Source organism: Ranitomeya variabilis, chromosome 2 (genome assembly GCF_051348905.1).
Source record: "Ranitomeya variabilis isolate aRanVar5 chromosome 2, aRanVar5.hap1, whole genome shotgun sequence".
NCBI lineage: Eukaryota > Metazoa > Chordata > Amphibia > Anura > Dendrobatidae > Ranitomeya > Ranitomeya variabilis.
Genome location: NC_135233.1, coordinates 1,164,854 through 1,192,614, shown reverse-complemented (window position 1 = coordinate 1,192,614; position 27,761 = coordinate 1,164,854). Strand labels below are relative to the sequence as shown.

The 27,761-nt window shown below is 47.4% G+C and overlaps 1 protein-coding gene across 1 annotated transcript in view; it reads left to right on the top strand.

Annotated features, from left to right (window-relative positions):
• OTOG (otogelin) overlaps positions 1-27,761 on the top strand; it is a 1,016,637-nt gene that overhangs the window by 792,832 nt on the left and 196,044 nt on the right. The window contains exon 40 of the mRNA XM_077292284.1: positions 1,006-1,095. Coding sequence (XP_077148399.1) covers positions 1,006-1,095 — 90 coding nt within the window. The remainder of the gene's footprint in view (positions 1-1,005; positions 1,096-27,761) is intronic.

The following is a 27,761-nucleotide window of genomic DNA, read 5'->3' as shown; positions in this document are numbered from 1 at the left end:
CACACCGACGTCTATCTATCTACCTACCTACCTTTCTAATCATATTCCTTACCATTTTCTCCATCTTTCAACATCTTTAATACCTAACATTTTTTAATTTCCATTCTGCATTTCATTCCATACGTATCACACTGAGAGCACACTAACAGCACACTGACAGTACATGAACACATGGATAGCACACAGATGTCACATACATACACGTGGATGGCACACAGACACCGACCACGGATCTCACCAGTACTGGTTTTTCCAGTTCAAAATCACCAGGATGTGTGAAGGAGGCCTAAAAGAATTACGCCATTCCTGCGACCACAGGTTTAGTACTTCTCTTTTGTTTTCCCCTTTTTATTTTATGTAATTGTATATGCTCTATTGTAAAATCTTTTGTAGATTTTTATAAACACTTGTCTGATTTTTGGATTAAATATATAAAATTTAATAGCTCTGTTCCTCTTGCTTGATAAACCACATCATCCCTGAATCCTCGTGAGGTTATATGTTGCCAGCCACGGATGTTCAATCGGGCTGTATAAACGATTGGTGGCAGCTAGTTTTTCTTGGGTTGTTTGCGGAGTCTGGTAGTGACTGTACTGGGGTGTATATATTTATATATACATACATACATGCACTCCATGCATTGGAATCGGAGGCATATATATCATACGCTCACTGTGAGTTCCCCAATAACCAGCCTAGGAGGGGAAAGCAGCCGGGGCCTAGTCCATCACTCTTGAGCCAATTGCGTAATTCTCCTGACGATTGGAGGCAGCAAAGTGTTGGTTCCTGACAAATTTGTGGCAACAGCAGGATATCTGCCGAATTCCCCAGCTGTCAATAAGCAGGATTTGGTTGGGCGTCCTAACATGAAGGTAGAGTTGGGCTTGGAGCAGACCACAAAACATGGTCTAGATGTGCTGTAGATAAGGGCAGGTTTGCCATAATGGTCATCACAAGGACAGGGACATGGATTGTTTAGACTAACTGCCTTCTTTTTACGCGCAGGTTAATGAAGACAATGTTGCCCTTTGCTTATCTGTACTGGAGTTGACCTATGAAGCCAACCAAATCATCATTGATCGCTTAAGGCGGAAAGTAAGTGACGCCGTCACACATATAAGAATGTCACTCAATGATGAGACTTAGATTAATGATTGTATTTTTGGTGGTTGGTCATGGGGGTCATAGTGTTCTCTATGGTATTGGGCTACAGCCAGGGTACGTGGAGCCAGGGTCCATCATCTAAAAAGCTCACAACGTTTCATAATAGCTTAGCTTACTTCATCAACAGCATGGAGGAGATTGAGATGATGAAGGTTGCCCCTTTTCTCACAAGGTTATCTTGTACAATATTTAACTGATGAATGTAAAGTAACCTGAGCCGTGAGAAAACAGTCCCAGTCATAAAGAGAAAAAGCTCCATAAGATGGCATCTTCCAATCAGTATATCACTACCGGGGAGGTGATGCCAGTGACATACAGCCGGGAAGGTGCTGCCAGGGTCACACTGCCGGGAAGGTGCTGCCAGGGTCACACTGCCGGGAAGGTGCTGCCAGGGTCACACTGCCGGGAAGGTGCTGCCAGCCACATACTTCTGGAAAGGTGCTGTCAGTGTGGTCCACACTGCTCCCAGTACAGATCCTTGTGGTCCCCACTGCTCCCAGTACAGATCCTTGTGGTCCCCACTGCTCCCAGTACAGATCCTTGTGGTCCCCACTGCTCCCAGTACAGATCCTTGTGGTCCCCACTGCTCCCAGTACAGATCCTTGTGGTCCCCACTGCTCCCAGTACAGATCCTTGTGGTCCACACTGCTCCCAGTACAGATCCTTGTGGTCCCCACTGCTCCCAGTACAGATCCTTGTGGTCCCCACTGCTCCCAGTAGAGATCCTTGTGGTCTACACTGCTCTTGGCTCTGCCTCCCGCATTTCTGCACTTGGCTCCGCATCCTGTGTTTCTGCACTTGGCTCCGCCTCCAGCTCTTGGCTCCACCTCCTGCATTTCTGCACTTGGCTCCGCCTCCTGCTCTTGGCTCCACCTCCTGCGTTTCTGCACTTGTCTCTGCCTCCTGCTCTTGGCTCCGCCTCCAGCTCTTGGCTCCACCTCCCGCGTTTCTGCACTTGGCTCCGCATCATGCGTTTCTGCACTTGGCTCCGCCTCCAGCTCTTGGCTCCACCTCCTGCGTTTCTGCACTTGGCTCCGCCTCCTGCTCTTGGCTCCACCTCCTGCGTTTCTGCACTTGGCTCTGCCTCCTGCTCTTGGCTCCGCCTCCTGCGTTTCTGCACTTGGCTCCAGCTCTTGGCTCTGCCTCCTGCATTTCTGCACTTGGCTCCGCCTCCAGCTCTTGGCTCCACCTCCTGCGTTTCTGCACTTGGCTCCGCCTCCTGCTCTTGGCTCCACCTCCTGCATTTCTGCACTTGGCTCCGCCTCCAGCTCTTGGCTCCACCTCCTGCGTTTCTTCACTTGGCTCCAGCTCTTGGCTCTGCCTCCTGCGTTTCTGCACTTGGCTCCGCCCTCTGCTCTTGGCTCCGCCTCCTGCGTTTCTGCACTTGGCTCCGCCTCCTGCATTTCTGCACTTAGCTCCTGCTCTTGGCTCTGCCTCCTGCGTTTCTGCTCTTGGCTTTCACTCTGCATCCGCTCTTTCTCTACCTATTATTTAGTCCTCCTGTCTGAACAGGTTCTTACCTGTTTTACATACCTGCCTGCAGACCGGTCCCTACCGGTTCTTTCAGTGTCCAAGTCTTGTCCGCCAGGCCTTCCAGAAAGCCAGCTGTACCTTCCTGCCTACCAGAGAGCCAGCCATGCCCGCTTGCCTGTCTATGTTCCGTTCCCCGGTGGGATCAGCAGCCACAGCCAGACACCACCCTGAAGTGGTACCTGGTAGCTTCCTATTGCACAAGTCTGACCTCACCATCGGAGGCTCCAGCAAGCACCTAGGAAGCTATTTAGTTACACCCCTTCCAGGGAAGTTTGGTCTGTGGTCCAGTGGGGCCACACCCCCGCATGCCCGCGCCAACCAGTCTGGGCGCGAGCGTGACAGTTAGGGTTGTGGCTAAAGTTAGGGTTAGGGTTGGCGCTTAAGTTAGGGTTAGGGTTGGGGCTAAAATTAGGGTTGGGGCTAGAGTTGGAGTTAGGGCTTGGATTACGTTTATGGTTGGGATTAGGGTTAGTGTTGGGGTTAGGGGTGTGTCAGGGTTAGGTTTGTAGTTAAGGTTATGGTTAAGGGTGTGTTGGGATTAGGGTTGTGGTTAGGGTTGGGATTAAGGTTAGGAGTGTGGTTAGGGTTATGGTTAGGGTTGGGATAAGGGCTAGGGATGTGTTGAGGTTAGGGTTGGAGTTAGAATTGGGGAATTTCCACTGTTTAGGCACACCTGGGGCTCTCCAAACGCGATATGGCATCCGATCTCAATTCCAGCCAATTCTGTGTTGAAAAAGTCAAATGGTGCTCCTTCCCTTCTGAGCTCCGCCTTGCGCCCAAACAGTGGTTTACCCCCACATATGTGGTATCGGCGTACTCAGGACAAATCGTACAACAACTTTTTCTCCTATTACCCTTGTGAAAATAAAACATTGGTGGCTAAAAAAATCATTTTTGTGGAAAAAAAGGATTTTTTTATTTTCACGGCTCTGCGTTATAAACGTTAGTGAAACACTTGGTTCAAAGTTCTCATCACACATCTAGATAAGTTCCTTGGGGGATCTAGTTTCCAATATAGGGTCACTTGTGGGGGGTTTCCACTGTTTAGGCACATCAGGAACTCTCCAAATGCGACATGGCGTCCAATCTCATTTCCAGCCATTTCTGCATTTAAAAAGTCAAACGGCGCTCCTTCCCTTATGAGCTCTGCCATGCGCCCAAACAGTGGTTTACCCCCACATATGGGGTATCTGCGTATTCAGGAGAAATTGCACAACAACTTTTTTGGTTCATTTTCTCTTTTTACATTTGGTAAAATAAAAAAGAACTGGTTCTGGAATAAAATGTTTGTGAAAAAAGTTAAATGTTAATTTTTTTCCTTCCACATTGCTTCAGTTCCTGTGAAGCACGTAAAGGGTTAATTAACTTCTTGAATGTGGTTTTGCGCACCTTTAGGGGTGCAGTTTTTGGAATGGTGTCACTTTTGGGTATGTTCTGTCATGTACACCCCTCAAAGTGACTTCAAATGTGAGGTGGCCCCTTAAAGGAATGGTTTTGTAAATTTTGTTGTAAAAATTAGAAATTGGTGGTCAACTTTTAACCCTTATAACTTCCTAATAAAAAAAAAAATTTGTTTCCAAAATTGTGCTAACGTAAAGTAGACATGTGGGAAAGGTTATTTATTATCTATTTTGTGTGACATACAGTACAGACCAAAAGTTTGGACACACCTTCTCATATAAAGATTATTCTGTATTTCTGTAGCCACCTTTTGCTTTGATGACTGCTTTGCACACTTTTGGCATTCTCTTGATGAGCTTCAAGAGGTAGTCACCGGGAATGGTTTTCACTTCACAGGTGTGCCCTGTCAGGTGTAATAAGTGGGATTTCTTGCCTTATGAATGGTGTTGGGACCATTAGTTGTGTTGTGCAGAAGTCTGGTGGATAAAACGTTCTCAGAATCAGCGGGATCCGTTAAAGCGTTCAGAGTTATAACCTCATAAAGTGACAGTGGCCAGAATTGTAAAAATTGGCCTGGGCATTAAGCTGCAAATTGGCTGTCACTAAGGGGTTAAATACACATTATAGATGCGATCTTGCTGCCTGCCTGAAGGAGGTGATTTTTTTTTTAAACTATATATAATATTCATTATGTAAACTAGGGGGCCGGTCACTGAGGGATCAGTGACCTGTCGGGAGCCATACTGGTGAATACTTAAGCAGAGCATCACATGAAGACCCCCCCATGGGCCGCCCGGGAGCGCGAGCATATCATTAACTCAAAACTGAAAATAAAGCTTAAATAAAATCCACAAGATGGATTTCATAACCAGATATCATTGTAATCAGTATATTGACGCTGACCTGACACTGTCTGTAGTTACTGAGCACAATCCTGCTGACAGTTTCCCTTTAATTTGTTGAAATCGGCTTTCCTAAAGCTCCAGGTTTTTGCATTTCCCCTTTTAAATGTTTGATTGAAAATTACAATGAAACTTCCCATATTATGGTCACTGCTTCCCAAATATAATCTCACATCTACAGGTCTGGAGCATCTGGTCTATTTGACAGGATCAGATCCAGCAGATTACCTCCCCCGGTCTATGTGACAGGACCAGATCCAGCAGATTACCTTCCCTGGCCTATTTGACACAATCAGATCCAGCAGATTACCTCCCCTGGTCTATGTGACAGGACCAGATCCAGCAGATTACCTCCCCTGGCCTATTTGACAGAATCAGATCCAGCAGATTACTTCCCCTGGTCTATGTGACAGGACCAGTTCCAGCAGATTACCTCCTCTGGCCTATTTGATAGGATCAGATCCAGCAGATTACCTCCCCTGGTCTATGTGACAGGACCAGACCCAGCAGATTACCTCCCCTGGCCTATTTGATGGCATCAGATCCAGATGATTAACTCCCCTGGTCTATATGACAGGATCAGATCCAGCAGTTTACCTCCCCTGGCCTATTTGATAGGATCAGATCCAGCAGATTACCTCCCCTGGTCTACTGTATGTGACAGGACCAGATCAAGCAGATTACCTTCCCTGGCCTATTTGACAGAATCAGATCCAGCAGATTACCTCCCCTGGTCTATGTGACAGGACCAGATCCAGCAGATTACCTTCCCTGGCCTATTTGACAGGATCAGATCCAGCAGATTATCTCCCCTGGACCAGATCCAGTAGATTACCTCCCCTGGTCTATGTGACAGGACCAGATCCAGTAGATTACCTTCCCTGGCCTATTAGACTGGATCAGATCCAGCAGATTACCTTCCCTGGTCTGTGACAGGACCAGATCCAGCAGATTACCTCCCCTGGCCTATTTGACAGGATCAGATCCAGCAGATTACCTCCCCTGGTAGATTGTCATGGTTTACTAAACTCTCGGGTCAGGTAGTTGCAGGGTTAACTCGGATGGCCTCTTTCTGGGTCCTGGGAGGCTTTTTATAGCCTCACTGTGAGGCCAGTCTTTGTCGTTTATACTCTGACCCTTGGCTGAGTGTGTCTGACCCTGGTGTACCTCTGCTTTGTGTATGTACTACTGTCTATCTGTTTGGTTTCTGATCTGTTTCCTTCCCTGTTGTGATTCTTGCCTCCCATTTTCTGTACCGTCTATTGCCCGTTCTGGTGTATTGATCTCTTGCTACGTCCTGACTATATTCTTCTGACTGCCGCTGTGTACTGCGCTGACCTCTCTGTGTTTGACTTTGGCTTGTGTGACTACGTGTTTTCCTGTCACCCCTTTTTTACATCCCTGGGGTCTCCTCTCCCTTTTGCACGTTTCCCCCGCAGCCACTGCAGCCCCGTGCTGTAGGCTCAGACAGCGGCGCTAGGCTCCGCCCACCCCCTCTGACTCACGGTCACATGACCGCAGGTCCTGTTTGCCTTCTCTAGAGAATGGCCAGCTTCTACAAGCGCCACTGGTACCGCTCTCACGGCTCCCCGGTGTCACAGGCTGTCCCCAGCACCAGACATCCAGGCTAACCCCCTATGCAGCTGCCGGTGAGTGCCTGTCGGGTAGCTGGTCCTGACATTATAAACGACAATTACAGTTTTTTTTTCCTTTTCCCCTTTTGAGGGGGGAGATTTAGAAGTGTTATCCTCATGGATCCCATGCAAGCATTAGCAGATCAGGTGAAACACCTGAAGCAAATGTTCCAAAAATTAAATGTTGAGCAGCGCACAAAGGCACAGACCCTGCAGCAGCTGGTGGATACCATACAGGGGACTGTCACTGCGGGCACTCTGGGTACTGATGGTAGGGATGTGTCGTTGGTATCTCCTGAATCTCCAGTAAAACTGCCCGACCCATTCTCAGGGGATAAAAAGGAGTTCAGAGCCTTCAGGGAGGGATGTAAACTTTTTTTTCCCCTGAGGCCTCGTTCTTCTGGTTACGAGTTCCAGAGGTCATTATTTCCCTACTTCGGGGGGCTCCACAAGCCTGGGCCTTTTCTCTTTCTCTTTCTGCTCCTGAGAGTATGACTGTTGATGCCTCTTTTGATGCCCTGGGCCGCATCTATGATGAGCCTGACAGGGTCCGTATGGCTGAGGACATGGTAATGTGTGTTCATCAGGGTAAACATTCTGCCGAGTGGTTCTGTTCGGAGTTCCGAAATTGGGCTGCAGAAGTGTCCTGGGATGATGCCGCCCTTCGATGGCTGTTCCGCAGAGGCCTGTCTGAACGCCTCTGGGATGCTCTGGCTCTTCATCCTCCAACTGACACTTTGGAAGACGCCATAACCCAGGCCGTACGAATGGACTGCACGGTACGCGTCAGGGGTGTCATACAGTGTGAAACTTCACTGTTTGCTGGCAGCAAAGAGACTGGAGCCATTCCTGAGGCCATGGAAATTGGCGTCACCTCGCTAAAAGAGAGGGAGAGAAGACGTCGCTGGGAGAAACAACTCTGTTTCTATTGCGGAGAGCTTATACATTGGAGAAAAGACGACGGGAAGCGACTAGGTCTGGGTAGCGGTCGAGGAGGCTGCCCATACCTTCAGGTATTATTTTCCTCATGTCCTAAAGTCTTGTTAAAGGTGGAACTGTTGGTAGACAACTATCGGGTTTTCTTCTACAGCATTGGTGGACAGTGGTTCATCTCTCAACTTGTCGCCTCTCAACACAAGATAGGGACAGTCAAGCTGGAGACCCCAGTTAAAATTGTGGCCATCGATTCTTACCCAAACAGGGATTCTTTGTTTCCAAAAGGTTTGCTTTACAGATCGGCATTTCCCACAAGGAAGAGATGGAATGTTTTGTTATGGTCAAATTGCCTCCAGGGCTGGTGCATGCCATGGCTTCAACGCCACAACCCGGTGATTAACTGGGAAACAGGGGAGAATATTAAATGGGGATCCAAATGTGTCAACTGTTGCCATAAACCTGTTTGTTGTCTGAAACTTGCAAAACCTGTCTCAGCGTCTTCTGTTAGTCTGGAGGGTATTCCACAGTACGTAAAAGACTGAGGACATGTTCTCTGAAAGAGAGGCAGAGGCGCTGCCCCCGCATAGGCCATTTGACTGTGCTATTGATCTGATTCCTGGAGCCAAATTGCCCAAGTGTAACAACTCTGCTGGCATCACGGCATGGCCTCTCATCTCTCACACTCTTACCCACTGCTCCAGGTCATGTTGTAGTTTCTGTTTCTTGCCAGCTCCATATTCTGTGCCTCTGCTCTCTGCATGTTTTCTGGCTGTGTGCATAGGGGAGCGGCACCTGAACTCCCTGATTCTTATAGGAATCAGGTGCACCTGTCTAATCTGTTCCTGACCAATTACCAAGAGGCCTCCAGTATTTAGTGCAACTCCACCCAGTGGACTGGGCCTGTGCAATGTGTTAACTCAGTTAGTGTTTTGCTTCTGAGCTGCCAGGCCTTGCTCTGTGTGCCTCTTTCTCTGGAGGTTCTACTCCTAGCTTTGCCTTGATCTTGTCTGTCTGCCCTCCAGGAGGCTGTATATCCTGGTCTCAGTGTTTCTGTTCTAGCCTTGCCTTGTTCTTGTTGTCCGCCCTCCAGGAGGCAGGATATCTTAGGCCCTGTGTCTTTGTTCTTGCACCTTGTCTTGTTCCATTACCTTGTCTGAACTTTGTCCTATCTCTGTCTCCTTGACTGTGGTTTCTTTTCCTGCAGTGCCTCTCTGCTCTGCTCTCGGCTCCGCACTCTGTGACCTTGCTTTGCTCTGGTCTCTGCACTCTGTGCCTTTGCTTCGCACTTGGCTCTTGGCTCTGCACTCTGTGCCTTCACTCTGCTCTTGGCTCTGCACTTTGTGGTTCTACCCTTGTCTCTCTTTCAGCTTTACCTCTGCGCCTCACTCCTCCGGTTCTGCTCCGTTCTACTCTGCTCCGCTCCTGTTGCTGCAGTAATCTTACTGCAGCTCCTCTCTGCATTCCTTGCGGTTCTGCTCTGCTTAGCTTATGTTGCTGCGCTATCTCTTGCTGCTCTACCGCTCCTACCCTCAGCCTTGCGTTGTCCCAACCTGTTCCTTCATACACACCAACCTGCCCTGTGTCTCTGCCGTACCTGCCAGCCCTGTGTCTCTGCCGTACCTGCCAGCCCTGCGTCTCTGCCGTACCTGCCAGCCCTGTGTCTCTGCCATACCTGCCAGCCCTGTGTCTCTGCCATACCTGCCAGCCCTGTGTCTCTGCCGTACCTGCCAGCCCTGTGTCTTTGCCGTACCTGCCAGCCCTGTGTCTCTGCCTTCCCTCCAGCCCTGTGTTTCTGCCGTGCCTGCCAGCCCTGTGTCTCTGCCGTACCTGCGAACCCTGTCTCTCTGCCATTCCTGCCAGTCCTGCATCTCTGCCAGCTCTGTGTCTCAGCCATGCCAACCTACTTGTCTGAGTTTCATCCGTGCTCATCTGCTAGTCCTGCCTGATGCCTGCACCAATCCTGGTGTTCCTGTTTCCCAAGTGGGATCAGCAGCCACAGCCAGACACCACCCTGGAGTAGAACCTGGCAGCTGCCTGCCGCACAAGCCTGACCTCACCTTCAGAGGCTCCAGTGAAGACCAAGGCACCTGTCATAGTCACGCCCCTTCCAGGGTAGTCTGGTTCGTGGCACAGTGGGGTCACAAACCCCCCTGAGCTCACGCCCACCAGTCAGGGCGCGAGCGTGACACCAAGTCCCGTCTTTTTAATTTGTCAGGCCCGGAGCACCTGGCTATGAAGCAATACATTGCTGAAAGTCTTCGTAAGGGGCATATAAGACCTTCAGTGTCCCCACTAACTGCAGGGTTTTTCTTTGTTAAAAAGAAGGATGGCGGCTTACCTCCCTGCCTCGACTTCTGAGAACTTAATAAAGTCACAGTCAGAAACACATACCCCCTTGCCTCTGATTCCTGATCTCTGTAACCAGCTCTCTGGGGCCAAGTGGTTTTCGAAATTGGACCTCAGAGGGGCTTATAATTTGATAAGAATACGGAAAGGGGATGAGTGGAAAATTGCATCTCAGGGGTTATTTGAGAATCTGGTGATGCCGTTCGGTCTCACCAATGCTTCAGCTGTGTTTCAAAATTTCATCAATGTAGTTTTTTCGGACCTCATTGGCCGCTTTGTGGTGATCAACTTAGATGATATACGGATATATTCTGCGGAGTGACATTCTCATTTATCCCATATTAAAACAGTTTCAAAGACTCAGAGAAAACCAATTATTTGTTAAGCTGGAGAAATGAATAATCATAGAATCATAGAATGGTAGAGTTGGAAGGGACCTCCTGGGTCATCTGGTCCAACCCCCGGCTCAAAACAGGATTCACTAAATCATCCCAGACAGATGTCTGTCCAGCCTCTGTTTGAAGACTTCCATTGAAGGAGAACTCACCACCTCTCATGGCAGCCTGTTCCACTCATTGATCACCCTAACTGTCAAAAAGTTTTTTCTAATATCTAATCTGTCTCCTCCCATTCACTTTCATCCCATTGCTTCTAGCCTTGCCTTGTGCAAATGAGAATAAAGATGATCCTTCTACAATGTGACAGCCCTTGAGATATTTGCAGACAGCTATTAAGTCTCCTCTCAGTCTTCTATATTGCAGCTAAACATTCCCAAATCCTGTAACCGTTCCTCATAGGACATGGTTTGTAGACCGGTCACCATTCTGGTCGCTCTTCTCTGAACTTGCTCCAGTTTGTTGATGTCTTTTTTTAAAATGTGGTGCACAAAACTGGACACAGTATCCAGGTGAGGTCTGACCAAAGAGGAGTAGAGGGCAATAATGACTTCACGTGATCTAGACTGTATGCTTCTGTTAATACATCCCAGAATTGCATTTGCCTTTTTTCTGCTGCATCACACTGTTAACTCATGTTCAGTTTATGATCTATTAGTATACCTTTCACAAGTCTTTTTCACATGTGCTGTTGCTTAGCCCTATTCCTCCCATTCTGTATATGCTTTTTCATTTTTATTGTATACTAGCTGTACTACCCGGCTTCACCCGGGTTAATAACTGCTGTTAGCAAAATAGAATGTGTTAACAAAAATTTATTCTGCACACAAAAACCACAAAACAGATAGAAATGTAATTATTAAAAGGCAAAAACTAAGCTAATAGAAGCATTTCACAACATATATTTCAACACCAGAGATATTCCAGACAGATTTAACTAAATTGGCCAAGTAATGTGAAGTAATCTTCTACTACTTATTCGAGAGCCTTTTGATAAACGACATTCTTAGTTTTTCCTTCAGGTGCAAAGACGAACAGATTTTTGGCTGTTCCAACTCTTGAACAGGCCACATAAAGTTGACCATGACATCATTAAATTCATTATTATTCATTTTTATTGCCCAGATGTAGTACTTTGCATTTTTCCATGTTAAAAACCATTCTGTTGCTGCCCGCTGCTCCAGTTTATATATATCTTTTTGAATCTTCTCTCTCTCTTCTTTAGTATTAGCTATCCCTCCTAGCTTTGTGTCATCAGAAAATTTAATCAGTGTACCCTCAATTCCTTCATCTAAATCATTGATTATTATTATTATTATTTATTTATTTATATAGCACCATTAATTCCATGGTGCTGTACATGAGAAGGGGTTACATCAAAATACAAATATCACTTACAGTAAACAAAACTAACAACGACAAACTGGTACAGAGGGAAGAGGACCCTGCCTGTTGTGAATTCTGCTCTTGGGCTCCCTCCGGTGGTTGTAAGTGGCACTTTTGTGAGTTCTGCTCTTGGGCTCCCTCCGGTGGTTTTAAGAGGTACTGCTGCTCCTTGGATTTAGTATTCAGCAGCTGCTTCCACTGATTGTCTTTCTGGCTCGGCTATTTAGCCTGGTTCTATCCTTCAGCCTGTGCCAGTTGTCAATGGTTCCTGGTTGGATTCACATCTCTGCTTGGATTTCCCTGATATTCTGACCAGTTCAGCAAAGATAAGTCCTTGCTTTGTTCTTTTGCCGTCCACTTGTTGTGGACTTAATCTTTCTGCACTTTCTATGTTTTTTCTAGTCCAGCTTGTCAGTATGGATTTATTCAGTTAAGCTGGAAGCTCTGGGAAGCAGATTTAAGCTCCACACCTTTAGTCAGGTGTGGAGATTTTTGTAAACTCTGTGGTGGATTTTTCTAGTTTTTAATACTGACCGCACAGTATTCTGTCCTGTTCTATCTATCTAGCTAGACTGGCCTCCTTTGCTACATCCTGGTTTCATTCTGCGTATGTCATTTCCCTCTCCACTCACAGTCAATATTTGTGGGGGGCTGTCCTATCCTTTGGGGATTTTCTCTGAGGCAAGATAGCTTTCCTGTTTCTATCTTTAGGGGTAGTTAGTCCTCCGGCTGTGACGAGGTGTCTAGGGAGTGACAGGAACATCCCATGGCTACTTCTAGTGTTGTGTTAAGCTCAGGAACTGCGGTCAGTACAGGTACCACCTCCTCCAGAGCACGTCCCATGTTGCTCCTAAACCACCAGCTCATAACAGTACAACTGGCCAAAAATGAATTAAATGCATCTCAAAAGAAGGAAAAGGAAGTTCTGAGCCATTTTTTTTTCTGCAGTCTGTTTTGTCTTTTTTTTCCTCTTAATCTCTGGGTGGTTCAGGATTTTGGTGCTGGCATGGATGTTCAGGGTTTGTTTTCTCGTGTGGATCAACTTGCTGCAAGAGTACAGAGTATCCAAGATTATGTTGTCCAGACTCCGGCTTTAGAGCCTAGAATTCCAACCCCTGATTTGTTTTTTGGGGACAGATCCAACTTTTTGAACTTTAAAAATAACTGCAAATTGTTTTTTGTCTTGAAACCCCGTTCCTCTGGTGATTCCATTCAGCAGGTTAAAATTGTCATCTCTCTGCTGCGTGGTGACCCTCAGGACTGGGCATTCTCCCTTGAATCAGGGGATCCAGCATTGCTTAATGTAGACGCATTTTTTCAAGCGCTCGGATTATTGTATGACGAACCTAATTCTGTGGATCATGCAGAAAAGACCTTGTTGGCCCTGTGTCAGGGTCAGGAAGCAGCAGAAGTATACTGCCAGAAATTTAGAAAATGGTCTGTGCTCACTAAATGGAATGAGGAGGCTCTGGCAGCAATTTTCAGAAAGGGTCTTTCTGAAGCCCTTAAAGATGTTATGGTGGGGTTCCCCATGCCTGCTGGTTTGAGCGAATCTATGTCTCTAGCCATTCAGATTGATCGGCGCCTGCGCGAGCGCAAAGTTGTGCACCATATGGCAGTATCCTCTGAGCAGAGTCCTGAGCCTATGCAATGTGATAGGATTTTGACTAGAGCAGAACGGCAGGGATTCAGATGCCAGAATAGGCTGTGTTTTTACTGTGGTGATTCTGCTCATGTTATTTCTGATTGCCCTAAGCGTACTAAGAGGGTCGCTAGGTCTGTTACCATCAGTACTGTACAGCCTAAATTTCTCTTATCTGTGACCTTGATTTGCTCATTATCGTCCTTTTCTGTCATGGCATTTGTGGATTCAGGCGCTGCCCTGAACTTGATGGACTTGGAATTCGCCAGGCGCTGTGGTTTTTCCTTGCAGCCTTTGCAGAGCCCTATTCCTTTGAGGGGCATTGATGCTACACTGTTGGCCAAGGATAAACCTCAGTATTGGACTCAGCTGACCATGTGCATGGCTCCAGCACATCAGGAAGATTGCCGTTTTCTGGTGTTGCATAATTTGCATGATGTTGTTGTACTGGGTTTTCCATGGTTACAGGGACATAATCCGGTGCTGGATTGGAAATCTATGTCTGTGACTAGTTGGGGTTGTCAAGGGGTACATAGTGACGTTCCTTTGATGTCAATTTCCTCTTCCCCCTCTTCTGAAGTTCCTGAGTTTTTGTCGGATTTCCAGGATGTATTTGATGAGCCCAAGTCCAGTTCCCTTCCTCCACATAGGGACTGTGATTGTGCTAATAACTTGATTCCTGGCTGTAAGTTCCCTAAGGGCCGAATTTTCAATCTGTCTGTGCCAGAGCATGCCGCCATGCGGAGTTATGTTAAGGAGTCTTTGGAGAAGGGGCATATTCGGCCGTCTTCCTCACCATTGGGAGCGGGATTCTTTTTTGTTGCCAAGAAGGATGGCTCCTTGAGACCCTCTATTGATTATCGCCTTCTTAATAAGATCACGGTCAAATTCCAATACCCTTTACCTTTGCTTTCTGATTTGTTTGCTCGGATCAAGGGGGCTAGTTTGTTTACTAAGATTGACCTTCGAGGGGCATATAATCTTGTTCGTATTAAACAGGGTGACGAATGGAAAACTTTATTTAATACGCCCGAAGGCCATTTTGAATACCTTGTGATGCCTTTCGGGCTCTCTAATGCTCCTTCTGTATTTCAGTCCTTCATGCATGATATTTTCTGCAATTATCTTGATAAATTCATGATTGTGTATTTGGATGATATTTTGATTTTTTCCAATGATTGGGAGTCTCATGTGAAGCAGGTCAGGATGGTATTCCAGATCCTTTGTGATAATGCTCTATTTGTGAAGGGGTCTAAGTGCCTATTTGGAGTTCAGAAGGTCTCTTTTTTGGGTTTTATTTTTTCTCCCTCGTCTATAGAAATGGATCCTGTTAAGGTCCAAGCCATTCATGACTGGATTCAACCCACATCTGTGAAGAGTCTTCAGAAATTTTTGGGCTTTGCTAATTTTTAGCGCCGTTTCATTGCCAACTTCTCCAGTGTGGTTAAGCCCCTGACCGATTTGACGAAGAAAGGCGCTGATGTGACGAATTGGTCCTCTGCGGCTGTTGAGGCCTTTCAAGAGCTTAAACGCCGATTTACTTCTGCCCCTGTGTTGCGTCAGCCGGATGTTTCTCTTCCTTTTCAGGTTGAGGTTGACGCTTCTGAGATTGGGGCAGGGGCCGTTTTGTCTCAGAGGAGTTTTGATGGTTCTTTTATGAAACCGTGTGCCTTTTTTTCCAGAAAGCTTTCGCCTGCGGAGCGCAATTATGATGTCGGCAATCTGGAGTTGTTGGCCATGAAGTGGGCATTTGAGGAGTGGCGACATTGGCTTGAGGGAGCCAAGCACCGCGTTGTGGTCTTGACCGATCATAAGAATCAGATTTACCTCGAGTCGGCCAAGCGGCTGAACCCTAGACAGGCTCGATGGTCCCTGTTTTTCTCCCGTTTTGATTTTGTGGTCTCGTATCTTCCGGGATCTAAGAATGTTAATGCTGATGCCCTCTCTAGGAGTTTTTTGCCTGATTCTCCTGGAGTCCTTGAGCCGGTTGGCATTCTTAAGGAAGGGGTGATTCTTTCTGCCATCTCCCTTGATTTACGTCGGTCTCTTCAGGAGTTTCAGGCTGACAAACCTGACCGCTGTCCAGTGGGGAAACTGTTTGTTCCTGATGGATGGACTAGTAGAGTGATTTCTGAGGTTCATTGTTCTGTGTTGGCTGGCCATCCTGGTATTTTTAGTACCAGAGATTGGGTTGGTAGGTCCTTTTGGTGGCCTTCTTTGTCACGGGATGTGCATTCTTTTGTGCAGTCCTGTGGGACTTGTGCCCGGGTCAAGCCTTGCTGTTCCCGCGCTAGTGGGTTGCTTTTGCCTTTGCCGGTCCCTGAGAGGCCCTGGACGCATATTTCCATGGATTTTATTTCGGATCTTCCTGTTTCCCAGAAGATGTCTGTTATCTGGGTGGTTTGTGACCGGTTCTCTAAAATGGTCCATTTGGTACCTTTGCCTAAATTGCCTTCCTCCTCTGATTTGGTTCCATTGTTTTTTCAACATGTGGTTCGTTTGCATGGCATTCCGGAGAATATTGTGTCTGACAGAGGTTCCCAGTTTGTTTCTAGGTTTTGGCGGGCCTTTTGTGCTAGGATGGGCATTGATTTGTCTTTTTCTTCAGCGTTTCATCCTCAGACAAATGGCCAAACTTAGCGAACTAATCAGACCTTGGAAACCTATTTGAGATGCTTTGTGTCTGCTGACCAGGATGATTGGGTGGCTTTCTTGCCGTTGGCCGAGTTTGCCCTTAATAATCGGGCTAGTTCGGCTACTTTGGTTTCGCCTTTCTTTTGTAATTTTAATTTTCATCCTCGTTTTTCTTCAGGGCAGGTTGAGCCTTCTGATTGTCCGGGTGTGGATTCTGTAATGGACAGGTTACAGCAGATTTGGACTCATGTGATAGACAATTTGACGTTGTCTCAAGAAAAGGCTCAACGTTTTGCTAACCGCCGTCGGTGTGTTGGTCCCTGACTTCGGGTGGGGGATTTAGTCTGGTTATCTTCTCGTCATGTTCCTATGAAGGTTTCTTCCCCTAAGTTCAAGCCTCGGTTTATTGGTCCTTATAAGATTTCTGAGATTATCAATCCGGTATCTTTTCGTTTGGCCTTTCCAGCCTCTTTTGCCATCCATAATGTTTTCCATAGATCTTTGTTGCAGAGATATGTGGTGCCCATTGTTCCCTCTGTTGATCCTCCTGCCCCGGTGTTGGTTGATGGGGAGTTGGAATTTGTGGTGGAGAAAATTTTGGATTCTCGTTTTTTGAGGCGGAGGCTTCAGTATCTTGTCAAGTGGAAGGGTAATGGCCAGGAGGATAATTCTTGGGTTGTTGCCTCCGATGTCCATGCCGCCGATTTGGTTCGTGCTTTTCACTTGGCTCGTCCTGATCAGCCTGGGGGCTCTGGTGAGGGTTCGGTGACCCCTCCTCAAGGGGGGGGTACTGTTGTGAATTCCGCTCTTGGGCTCCCTCCGGTGGTTGTAAGTGGCACTTTTGTGAGTTTTTCTCTTGGGCTCCCTCCGGTGGTTTTAAGTGGTACTGCTGCTCCTTGGATTTAGTATTCAGCAGCTGCTTCCACTGATTGTCTTTCTGGCTCGGCTATTTAGCCTGGTTCTGTCCTTCAGCCTTTGCCAGTTGTCAATGGTTCCTGGTTGGATTCACATCTCTGCTTGGATTTCCCTGATATTCTGACCAGTTCAGCAAAGATAAGTCCTTGCTTTGTTCTTTTGCCGTCCACTTGTTGTGGACTTAATCTTTCTGCACTTTCTATGTTTTTTCTAGTCCAGCTTGTCAGTATGGATTTATTCAGTTAAGCTGGAAGCTCTGGGAAGCAGATTTAAGCTCCACACCTTTAGTCAGGTGTGGAGATTTTTGTAAACTCTGTGGTGGATTTTTCTAGTTTTTAATACTGACCGCACAGTATTCTGTCCTGTTCTATCTATCTAGCTAGACTGGCCTCCTTTGCTACATCCTGGTTTCATTCTGCGTATGTCATTTCCCTCTCCACTCACAGTCAATATTTGTGGGGGGCTGTCCTATCCTTTCGGGATTTTCTCTGAGGCAAGATAGCTTTCCTCTTTCTATCTTTAGGGGTAGTTAGTCCTCCGGCTGTGACGAGGTGTCTAGGGAGTGACAGGAACATCCCACGGCTACTTCTAGTGTTGTGTTAAGATCAGGAACTGCGGTCAGTACAGGTACCACCTCCTCCAGAGCACGTCCCATGTTGCTCCTAAACCACCAGCTCATAACACCTGCCCTTGCGGGCTTACATTCTACAGGATTATGGGGAAGGAGACAGTAGGTCGAGGGTTGCAGTAGCTCCAATGGTGTTGAGGTGGCTGTGTGGTCTTTACAGGCTGTAAGCTTCTTTGAAGAGATGGATTTTCAGGTTTCTTTTGAAGGATCCAAAAGTAGTGGATAACCGGATGTGTTGGGGCACTGAATTCCAGAGGATGGGTGATATTCGGGAGAAGTCTTGGATGCGATTGGGTGAGGAGCGAATAAGCGTGGAGGAGAGGAGGAGGTCTTGGGAGGACCGGAGATTACGTGAGGGAAGATATTGAGAGATTAGTGTGGAAATATACGGAGGAGAAAGATTATGGATGGCTTTGTAGGTCAGTGTTAGTAGTTTAAACTGGATACGCTGAGGGAGTGGGAGCCAGTGAAGGGATTTGCAAAGAGGGGAAGCAGGAGTGTAGCGAGGAGAGAGATTAATTAGTCGGGCAGCAGAGTTAAGGATGGACTGGAGGGGTTCCTCTGGAGGATTCCAGTACCACCTTTATGCTGATGACACTCAGATCTACCTTTCTGGCCCAGACGTCACCTCTCTGCTGTCCAGAATCCCGGAGTGTCTATCAGCCATATCCTCCTTCTTCTCCTCTCGCTTCCTCAAACTCAATGTGGACAAATCTGAACTCATCATCTTTCCTCCATCTCATAGATCTTCCATACCTGACCTATCTATCGCAATTAACGACATCAAGCTTTCCCCCGTACCGGAAGTCCGCTGCCTCGTAGTAACCCTTGACTCTGCCCTGTCCTTCAAACCGCACATCCAAGCTCTTTCCACCTCCTGTCGCCTCCAGCTCAAAAATATCTCCAGAATCCGTCCTTTCCTCAACCGTCAATCTACTAAAATGCTTGTTCATGCCCTCATCATCTCCCGCCTTGACTACTGCAACATCCTTTTCTGTGGCCTCCCTGCTAACACCCTTGCACCCCTCCAGTCCATCCTTAACTCTGCTGCCCGACTAATTCATCTCTCTCCTCGCTACTCCACCACTTCTCGCCTCTACAAATCTCTTCACTGGCTCCCATTCCCTCAGCGTATCCAGTTCAAACTACTAATACTGACCTACAAGGCCATCCATAACCTGTCTCCTCCATATATCTCTGAACTAATCTCCCGATATCTTCCCTCACGCAATCTCCGGTCCTCCCAAGACCTCCTTCTCTCCTCCACACTTATCCACTCCTCACCCAACCGCCTCCAGAACTTCTCCAGAATATCCCCCATCCTCTGGAATTCTTTGCCCCAACACATCCGACTATCAACCACATTCGGATCCTTCAGATGGAACCTGAAAACCCACCTCTTCAGGAAAACCTACAGCCTGCACTGACCTTGCTGCCTCCTCACCACTACCGAAGCTACCACCTCACCGGAGCTGCTACAACCCTCAACCTATTGTCTCCATCCCCACCATCCTGTAGAATGTAAGCCCACAAGGGCAGGGTCCTCGCCCCTCTGTATCAGTCTGTAATTGTTAGTTTGCTTACTGTAAGCGATATTTGTAATTTGTATGTAACCCCTTCTCATGTACAGCACCATGGAATCAATGGTGCTATATAAATAAATAAACAATAATAATAATAATTTGCTAGGTTTTTCCACTATTTCTGTAGTGACCGCATTCCTGTGCTTTCTGTAGTGATTACATTCGTGGGCCTGTTGTAGTGATCGCAGTCCTGGACCTGCTATAGTGATCCCAGTCCTGGGCCTGCTATAGTAATCCCAGTATTGGGCCTGTATTCCTAAGAGGGAGAGGGAGCCCCAACACTAGGATAGGTGGAAGTGGAGACCCCTAGGCAGATCTAACACCCTGTCTGCCATAAACTCTCTAAATAGGTTCCGCACCTATCGCCGAGCAGGAACATAATCCCTGCCAGACCCTAGCGATAGGCCCTGGATAGGGAGGGTGTCATGATCTGTACTTTTGCCCTGTCCTGTATTTGAATAATATGCCATTTGATGTATGTAAATGTTCTCTGGTTTCTATTAGCTGTAATTTATGTATTGTATTTTCTTGTGCTGGGAGTTTACCTGTAACAATGTCTCCTTCCCCCAATACTTGCAGCCCTAAGCTATAATGTAATTAAGCTTTGTAAACACCACTAGTGCAGAATAGCCATTCTTCCTCACAGCAGGTGGCTAGTCAAATGTACATACAACCTAGACTAAGTGGAGCCGACCAGAATAGAATCTTCTGGTAAACTCAGCCATTGAATAGAAGGTGTGACCCCTACCCCCTTCAGGGGCGGATCCCAGGAGCTCAGACAATCCATTCTTATTTTGAGATCAGATGTGAGTTGACTTTGGAAGAAGGAGTGGGGATTCTTAGCTGAGGCAAGACCCCACATACATCTGTGACTGTGGAAGCGAACGGGGCGAGACTTGAGCTGAGGACATATCTCGTCGTTCGAGGGATTGTTCTGTGATCGCTTGGACTCGTGTGGACTATTGTTTTGTTAGCTGGCACAAGGATTATCGGGAGGTGCCCCCGAACCGGTTCCGTTGGACTAATTGTGGACTCCGTAGATCTACCTGCATGTGTTATTCCAGCGTTCTGGATAATAAATCTGTGGAATCATCCCTTGGCCTGTTGTCCCTTCTTGCTCTGCCGTACACCCCGTCACAAACTGGTGGCAAGCAGCGGGATCAGAGCAGAAGGAATGGAGGACAATGGCCCAACATCGGGAACCAGCACCGCAGAGTACAAGAACTGGACTTTGGGGAGCCTACAATCAAAGGCCCGTGAAGTAGGAGTCTGTTTTAAAGGACTCTCCAAGGAGCAGCTAATTGAGGCTTTGGAAGGAGTTCGCCTGCAAGATGACACTGAGGAAGGATCCTCGCAGCAAATGGAGGAAAGACTGCAGCCGGAGGTAAATACCCAAAAGAGTCAGTGGGTTGTGTGGTACGAGGAGGAGTTGGCATTGCTGGGAGAGGAGGCCACAATAGACGATAAGAGAGAGGCCATTCACAGAGCTCAGGAGATGGCATTGCTGGAGAGGCAGATCGCTTTGGAAGCAGCTAGAAGCTCCAGACAGACTATAACCCCAGCACCCACCATGAGGGAACTTCCCAGAGTGTCCCGCAAAGACTTCAAGCCGTTTAATGAGGCTGCAGGCGACATTGAGAGCTTCTTCCAGGACTTTGAGCATCAGTGTCGATTAATGGAAGTCCCGGACAGGGAGCGAGTCCGACATCTGGTGGGGCTCTTAGAGGGTGGAGCTGCCACAGCCTATAGAGCTATGGGCCCTCGAGAGAACTGTGAGTATGCGGAGATTAAACTGACTATTCTAGAACATTATGCTGTGACGCCAGACACTTACAGGACTCAGTTCCGTACTTTAGCCTGCAATGAGGAAGTGTCTTTCAAGATGTATGCCCAAAGACTCAAACAAATATGTAATCGCTGGCTGGAAGCAGAGGAGGCCTTAACCTGGGAGACCTTTCTCCAGGTTATCTTAAAAGAGCAGTTTTACTTCAAGTGCCCTGCTGAGATCCGGGAATGGGTGCGTGAGAGGAGACCAGCCACTGTGGAGGAAGCTGCAGCTCTAGCTGATGAGGTTCTCACCATCAAGCCTCAGTGGAGGGTTCTGTTAGAGGATCGAGAGAGGCCTACCAGCCCCACAACCCCGGTGGCCCCCAGTTCTTCTGTCCCCATTGTTCCCCGTTCCTCTAAGCCACCACCTCATGCTGATACCCGTGTAAATGTGCCTCCAGTTGCTTCTACTGCATTTTCTGGAATACGACGAGGAGAGGAAGTAGCAGAGCGCAGGTGTTATGGTTGTGGGCATCCGGGGCATCTGCAGGCCTCATGCCCAGCCAGCTCATGGAGGAGTCGTCCTCAAACCCCTACAGCACCTTCAGGTGGGGGCCGGCCTCCAGGTTCCCTTACCCCTCACCCAAGAGGACGCCTTGGATGGAGTGAGACCCAGCACAGATGCTATCGATGTGGGCAGCCGGGGCATCTGCAAGCCTCCTGCCCAGCTGTTCCAATGAGGATTGATCCTGTACCCAGTCATATTATTAATTATGTACAGCCAAGTGCCATGGAGGAAGACGTGTTACCACTACGTGAGGACCGGCCTAGTGCCTCACCCACCCATGTTGCACCACTAGGAGTTTATGGTGTGCGACCTGCAGCTATGATGACGTCTGCTCATCGAGGTAAGCACTTGCAGGAGGTCATGCTGGATGGACAGAGACTTATTGGATTTTGTGACTCGGGGGCTTTCCTCACACTGGCTGATCCCTGAGTGGTTCGGCCTGAGGCAATCCATAGAGGACCTGGGATTGTTATTGAACTGGCTGGTGGACATTGGAGGACTATTCCCACAGCCACTGTGGATCTGAACTTTGGTTTTGGGGTCAGGCGATGTTTGGTTGGGGTGATGGGAGGTCTGCCTGCAGATGTTCTCCTGGGCAATGATGTGGGAGAGCTACGATGCCAATTCGTGGCTGCATGAAGCCACATGTAAGTTATGCTCTGCCTGTGTGTACTTAACCAGCGACCTGTAGAGGTCCCTAGTACGTACACAAATTGGGAGGGGAAGGGATTGTCATGATCTGTACTTTTGCCCTGTCCTGTATTTGAATAATATGCCATTTGATGTATGTAAATGTTCTCTGGTTTCTATTAGCTGTAATTTATGTATTGTATTTTCTTGTGCTGGGAGTTTACCTGTAACAATGTCTCCTTCCCCCAATACTTGCAGCCCTAAGCTATAATGTAATTAAGCTTTGTAAACACCACTAGTGCAGAATAGCCATTCTTCCTCACAGCAGGTGGCTAGTCAAATGTACATACAACCTAGACTAAGTGGAGCCGACCAGAATAGAATCTTCTGGTAAACTCAGCCATTGAATAGAAGGTGTGACCCCTACCCCCTTCAGGGGCGGATCCCAGGAGCTCAGACAATCCATTCTTATTTTGAGATCAGATGTGAGTTGACTTTGGAAGGAGGAGTGGGGATTCTTAGCTGAGGCAAGACCCCACGTACATCTGTGACTGTGGAAGCGAACGGGGCGAGACTTGAGCTGAGGACATATCTCGTCGTTCGAGGGATTGTTTTGTGATCGCTTGGACTCGTGTGGACTATTGTTTTGTTAGCTGGCACAAGGATTATCGGAGGTGCCCCCGAACCGGTTCCGTTGGACTAATTGTGGACTCCGTAGATCTACCTGCATGTGTTATTCCAGCGTTCTGGATAATAAATCTGTGGAATCATCCCTTGGCCTCTTGTCCCTTCTTGCTCTGCCGTACACCCCGTCACAGAGGGGACGGGGTGAAATCAAGTCACCCCCCACTACAACTAAAGACAGGGGGTGGACAAAGGACGGGATACACTTAGCTAGAGAAGACCACTCGTCATCAATCCTCTCAACAGTACTCCAAGAAGACACAAGCCGACTGCTATTACTTCCAATCAGACAGGTGAAAATTGAGCTAATATCAGCACCTTGCTGAAGAGACTGAAGATATTTAAATCTTCAGCAAGAGTGTGTTAATTAGTTGAAGAAGGTGGAGGTAACTGTTTGGTCCTAGAGGGAAAAGAATATCACTCCATAGCAGAGATGCAAACATCAAGAAGGTGCTTGTAGAGCTAAATGCAATGACCTTGTACAGTTGGATTCAGGAAGACTGGCTGTCAAACCTGACACATGACACTGACATTACCTTCCCGGCTGTGTGACCCTGGCAGCACCTTCCTGGCAGTATGTCACTGACAGCACCTTCCCAGCAGTATGTCACCGATGGCACCTTGTCCGCAGTGTCACTGACAGCACCTTCCCCGCAGTATGTCACTGACGGCACCTTCCCCGCAGTGTGTCGCTGACACAACCTTCCCCGCAGTGTGTCGCTGACACAACCTTCCCCGCAGTGTGTCGCTGACAGCACCTTCATGGCAGTATATCGCTGACAGCACCTTTCCCGTAGTATGTCACTGATGGCACCTCCCAATCTCTATATCTTCATAACTGTTCTGGCAGTAGATTGCTGGCAGCACCTCCCTTCCAGTATGTCTTTACCTTTCTCATCTTGAGAGCCATATTTAGCTCTGAAAGATGGTCGTGAACCACATTCGCACCCCTATGATCACAGTAGTGACAAGTAGAGCATGGTATAAAGATAGCCGAAGGTATGGCACAGAATGAACACCGAAACCTTGTGCCACTTCTTTATAGGCAGTATACTTACATCCAGAAGTGCCTACTTTACCTCCATTGAGTGCTCTTACATCAATCATACCCCCCTGTACTATTATAATTTCACAAGCCCAGCACAAGTGGTCCCTGTCTAACAGCCACTCAGGCTATAAAAATGGCTGCCTAGAGCAAGTGACCCATGAACTGCAGCGTGAAGTCACTCCCAGTATGAACCATCTTAATTGGAGCGAACAAGAGCAAGAGTTAAACAAATACTGTCCATCAGATGATGGCGTAGCAAGAGAATACATTTAGTGGGTAACAAACAAATGCAGAACTTATCTTCTATGATATGCAAACCAAACAGCTGAATAGTAATTATCTCTGGGGGGGACAGCACACCTACTCAGAAAAGTCACCATCTGGAGTCCTACTCTTCATAGCAGTTTGCTAGACCAGATATCAATGCATTAAGCTGGCAGACATCTGCAAGCTACACATCATGGGCCTGTGAGCCACATGTGGTCTCGAGCCACAGCTTGGGGTCCCCTGTTCCAGATGTCCTCAGTAGTATATTGTTGTCAGCACCTTCCTGGCAGTAGATTGAGGACAGCACTTTCCCAGCAGTAGATTAAGGACAGCACCTTCCTGGCAGTAGATGAAGGACAGTACCTTCCCAACAGCAGATTGAGGACAGTACCTTCCCGGCGGCAGATTGAGGACAGCACCTTCCTGGCTGAAGATTGAGGACAGTACCTTCCCGGCAGCAGATTGAGAACAGCACCTTCCCGGCAGTAGATTGAGAACAGCACCTTCTCAGCAGTTGATTGAGGACAGCACCTTCCCCACAGTAGATTGAGAACAGCACCTTCTCAGCAGTTGATTGAGGACAGCACCTTCTCAGCAGTTGATTGAGGACAGCACCTTCCCAGCAGTAGAGTGAGGACAGCACCTTCCCAGCAGTAGATTGAGGACAGCACCTGTAATAAGATTATGCTAATGTTCTATGGAGACCGATGACGTGAGTCAGAATGAGGACAAACACGGTATATCACAGTTCAAGATATATATATATATAGTAGGAAGATGATGAACTTCAGATAACTGATGCAAACTGCAGCTTTACAGATAAGCAAGTAAACAGTCTCAAGAATATGCAGATATTAGAAGTACAGACCGAGGGTGCAAGTACAAGTCCAGCAATGCAGTATCCAGAGGTCAGAGCCTGGACTAGCTCCTAGCAGAGGAGCAGACCGTAGCAGAGGTGGGTGCAGAGCAGGTGAAGAGTAACAGAGTCTTTCCGGTGGTACGTAGATCCAGAAGCAAGCGGGGTATCCCGAGGAGTAGAAGAACAAGCAGGTTGCAAGTCCTTGAGCTTGGCAGCAGGTGAGATACAAGATACACAAGCAAGGTATAGTGTGCAGAGTTCCTTTATATATGCAGCAGACAGGAAACAAGGAGTATCAGACAGGAAACAAGATGGCCCCCATGAAGCCAGCCACTCCATCTTGGGTAAGGGCAGAATCCAACAGAACTAAGGGCAAGAACAGACAAAAACAGGTATGCAGTCTCAGTCCTTACATTACTCTCCTCTTTAAAGATGTCCTCTGGACGTTCTTATATCTGGTTTATTTGGGTATCTGCTGTGGAACTGTCTGATCAGACGAGGAGCGTGAATATTTTCTAGAGGTTCCCAGGAATTCTCCTCAGATGAATATCCTTGCCATTTTACCAGATACTGAAGTCGTCCCCTATGAATCCGAGAATCGATGATCTTCTCCACGATGAATTCCTCCTGCCCATCTATGAGAATTGGATCAGGACGAGCAGATGTGTGCCCGGAGAAAGGATTTGCCACTACCGGTTTAAGCAGGGAAACATGAAAGACAGGATGTATCTTTAAAGAATTAGGCTACTCGAGTCGGCAGGCTACAGAACTTACTTTGCTACTGATCTTGTACGGACCAACATATTTTTGCCCCAATTTAGATGTTGGAACTCTGAGTTTCAAGTTCTTTGTTGAGAGCCAGACCATGTCTCCTACCTTGTATGTGGGTACTGGTTTACGAAATCTGTCTGCTGCCTTCTTGTATCTTTCTTGTGCTGTGGCCAGCGTCTGCTTCAAAACTTCCAGATTCCGCTGCAGAGATGAAATGCGGTCGGCTACCGCAGGTACAGACATGTCTATCGGAAGTCGAGGAAGAATGCTGGGATGATATCCCTTATTAGCAAAAAATGGAGACATTTTGGTGGATGCACTCTGTGAGTTATTGTATGTGAATTCAGCCAGCGGAAGCAGACTCACCCAATCATCCTGTAAGTGACACACATAGCAACGCAGATATTGCTCCAAAGTTTGATTGGTCCGTTCAGTTTGGCCATTAGACTGCGGATGGAAAGCAGATGACAAATTTTCCTTGATGTCCAGAGCAGCACAAAAACTTTGCCAAAATTTTGAAGTAAATTGGACACCTCGATCAGATATTACTTCATCTGGGGCTCCATGTAATCGAAAAATATTTTGTACGATAAGATCCGCAGTCTGTTTGGCCGTTGGTAACCCGGTACAAGGAATGAAATGAGCAGCTTTGGTTAATCGGTCAACTACTACTAGAATCGTGCTCCTCCCTTGGGATGTAGGCAACTCTACAATAAAGTCCATTGATATAGACCCCCAGGGACGAGATGGGATAGGAAGAGGTTGCAATAGTCCAGTAGGCGAGGAGCGAGGGACTTTTGATCTGGCACATATCTCACATGATGACACGTACAGTCGCACGTCTTTTTGGAAAGTTGGCCACCAAAAGAAACGAGACACAAATTCTTGGGTTTTCTGAACTCCTCTATGACCGGCGATCTTAGAGTCATGCATCAGTTTCAGTACTCTTAATTTCATTGTTTCCGGGACATACAGACGTTGTCTCTGAAACCAAAGGCCGTTTTTCAAGGTTAAATTTACCTGATTAGGTGGTTGAATTAGGAGTGAATCTGTGGCGTAGGCCTCCTTAATATCCTTTAATAGATCTTGATTATGCAGCACACTTACAAAGTTTCGTTCTGATAGTATGGTCCTAGAAGGCGCAGCTGAGGTTACCTCATCCGAATGAATCCTGGATAGAGCGTCGGCCTTCCCATTGCGAGAGCCTGGTCTATAGGAAATAATGAAATCAAATTGGTTAAGAAACAGATTCCACCGGGCTTGTCTGGGTTTCAGACACCTTGCCGACCTCATGAATTCAAGATTTCGGTGATCCGTGAGCACAACAGTCTGTTGGGATGCTCCCTGTAGCAGATGCCTCCATTCTTTGAATGCAGCTATAATCGCCAACAACTCTTTATTCCCAACGTCGTAATTCTTTTCTGCAGGTGACAACTTTTGGGAGAGAAAAGCACAAGGGTGTAGAAGATCTTTCTCACCTGTTCTCTGGGAGAGTATGGCCCCTATAGCACAGTCCGAGGCGTCGACTTCCACTATGAAGGCCCGATCTGGATCTGGATGCACGAGAATAGGGGCCGAAGTAAATTTAGCCTTCAATTTAGAAAATGCTAGTTGTGCCTGCGGTGACCAAACAAACAGCGTCTTCTTCCGAGTCAATTGAGTGATGGGTGCGACGATCTCCGAAAAGTTTTTAATGAACCGCCTGTAAAAATTGGCGAATCCAATGAATCATTGGACCTCCTTCACAGACCTGGGAATTGGCCACTCTTGAATAGCTTGTGTCTTGCTCGCATCCATGCTGAGGCCCTGGGGAGAAATAACATAGCCCAGAAATTGTATTTCCGTTTTGTGAAACTCACATTTCTCCAGTTTGATGTATAAATGGTTTTGCCGTAAACGATCCAGAACCATTCTCACATGCCGCTGGTGATCCTCGATATTGCTGGAAAAAATTAAAATGTCATCCAAATAAATCACAACAAAAATATCGAGTATGTCCCTAAAAATATCATTTGCCAGATGTTGGAATGTAGCGGGTGCATTGCGCAGACCAAAAGACATAACATGA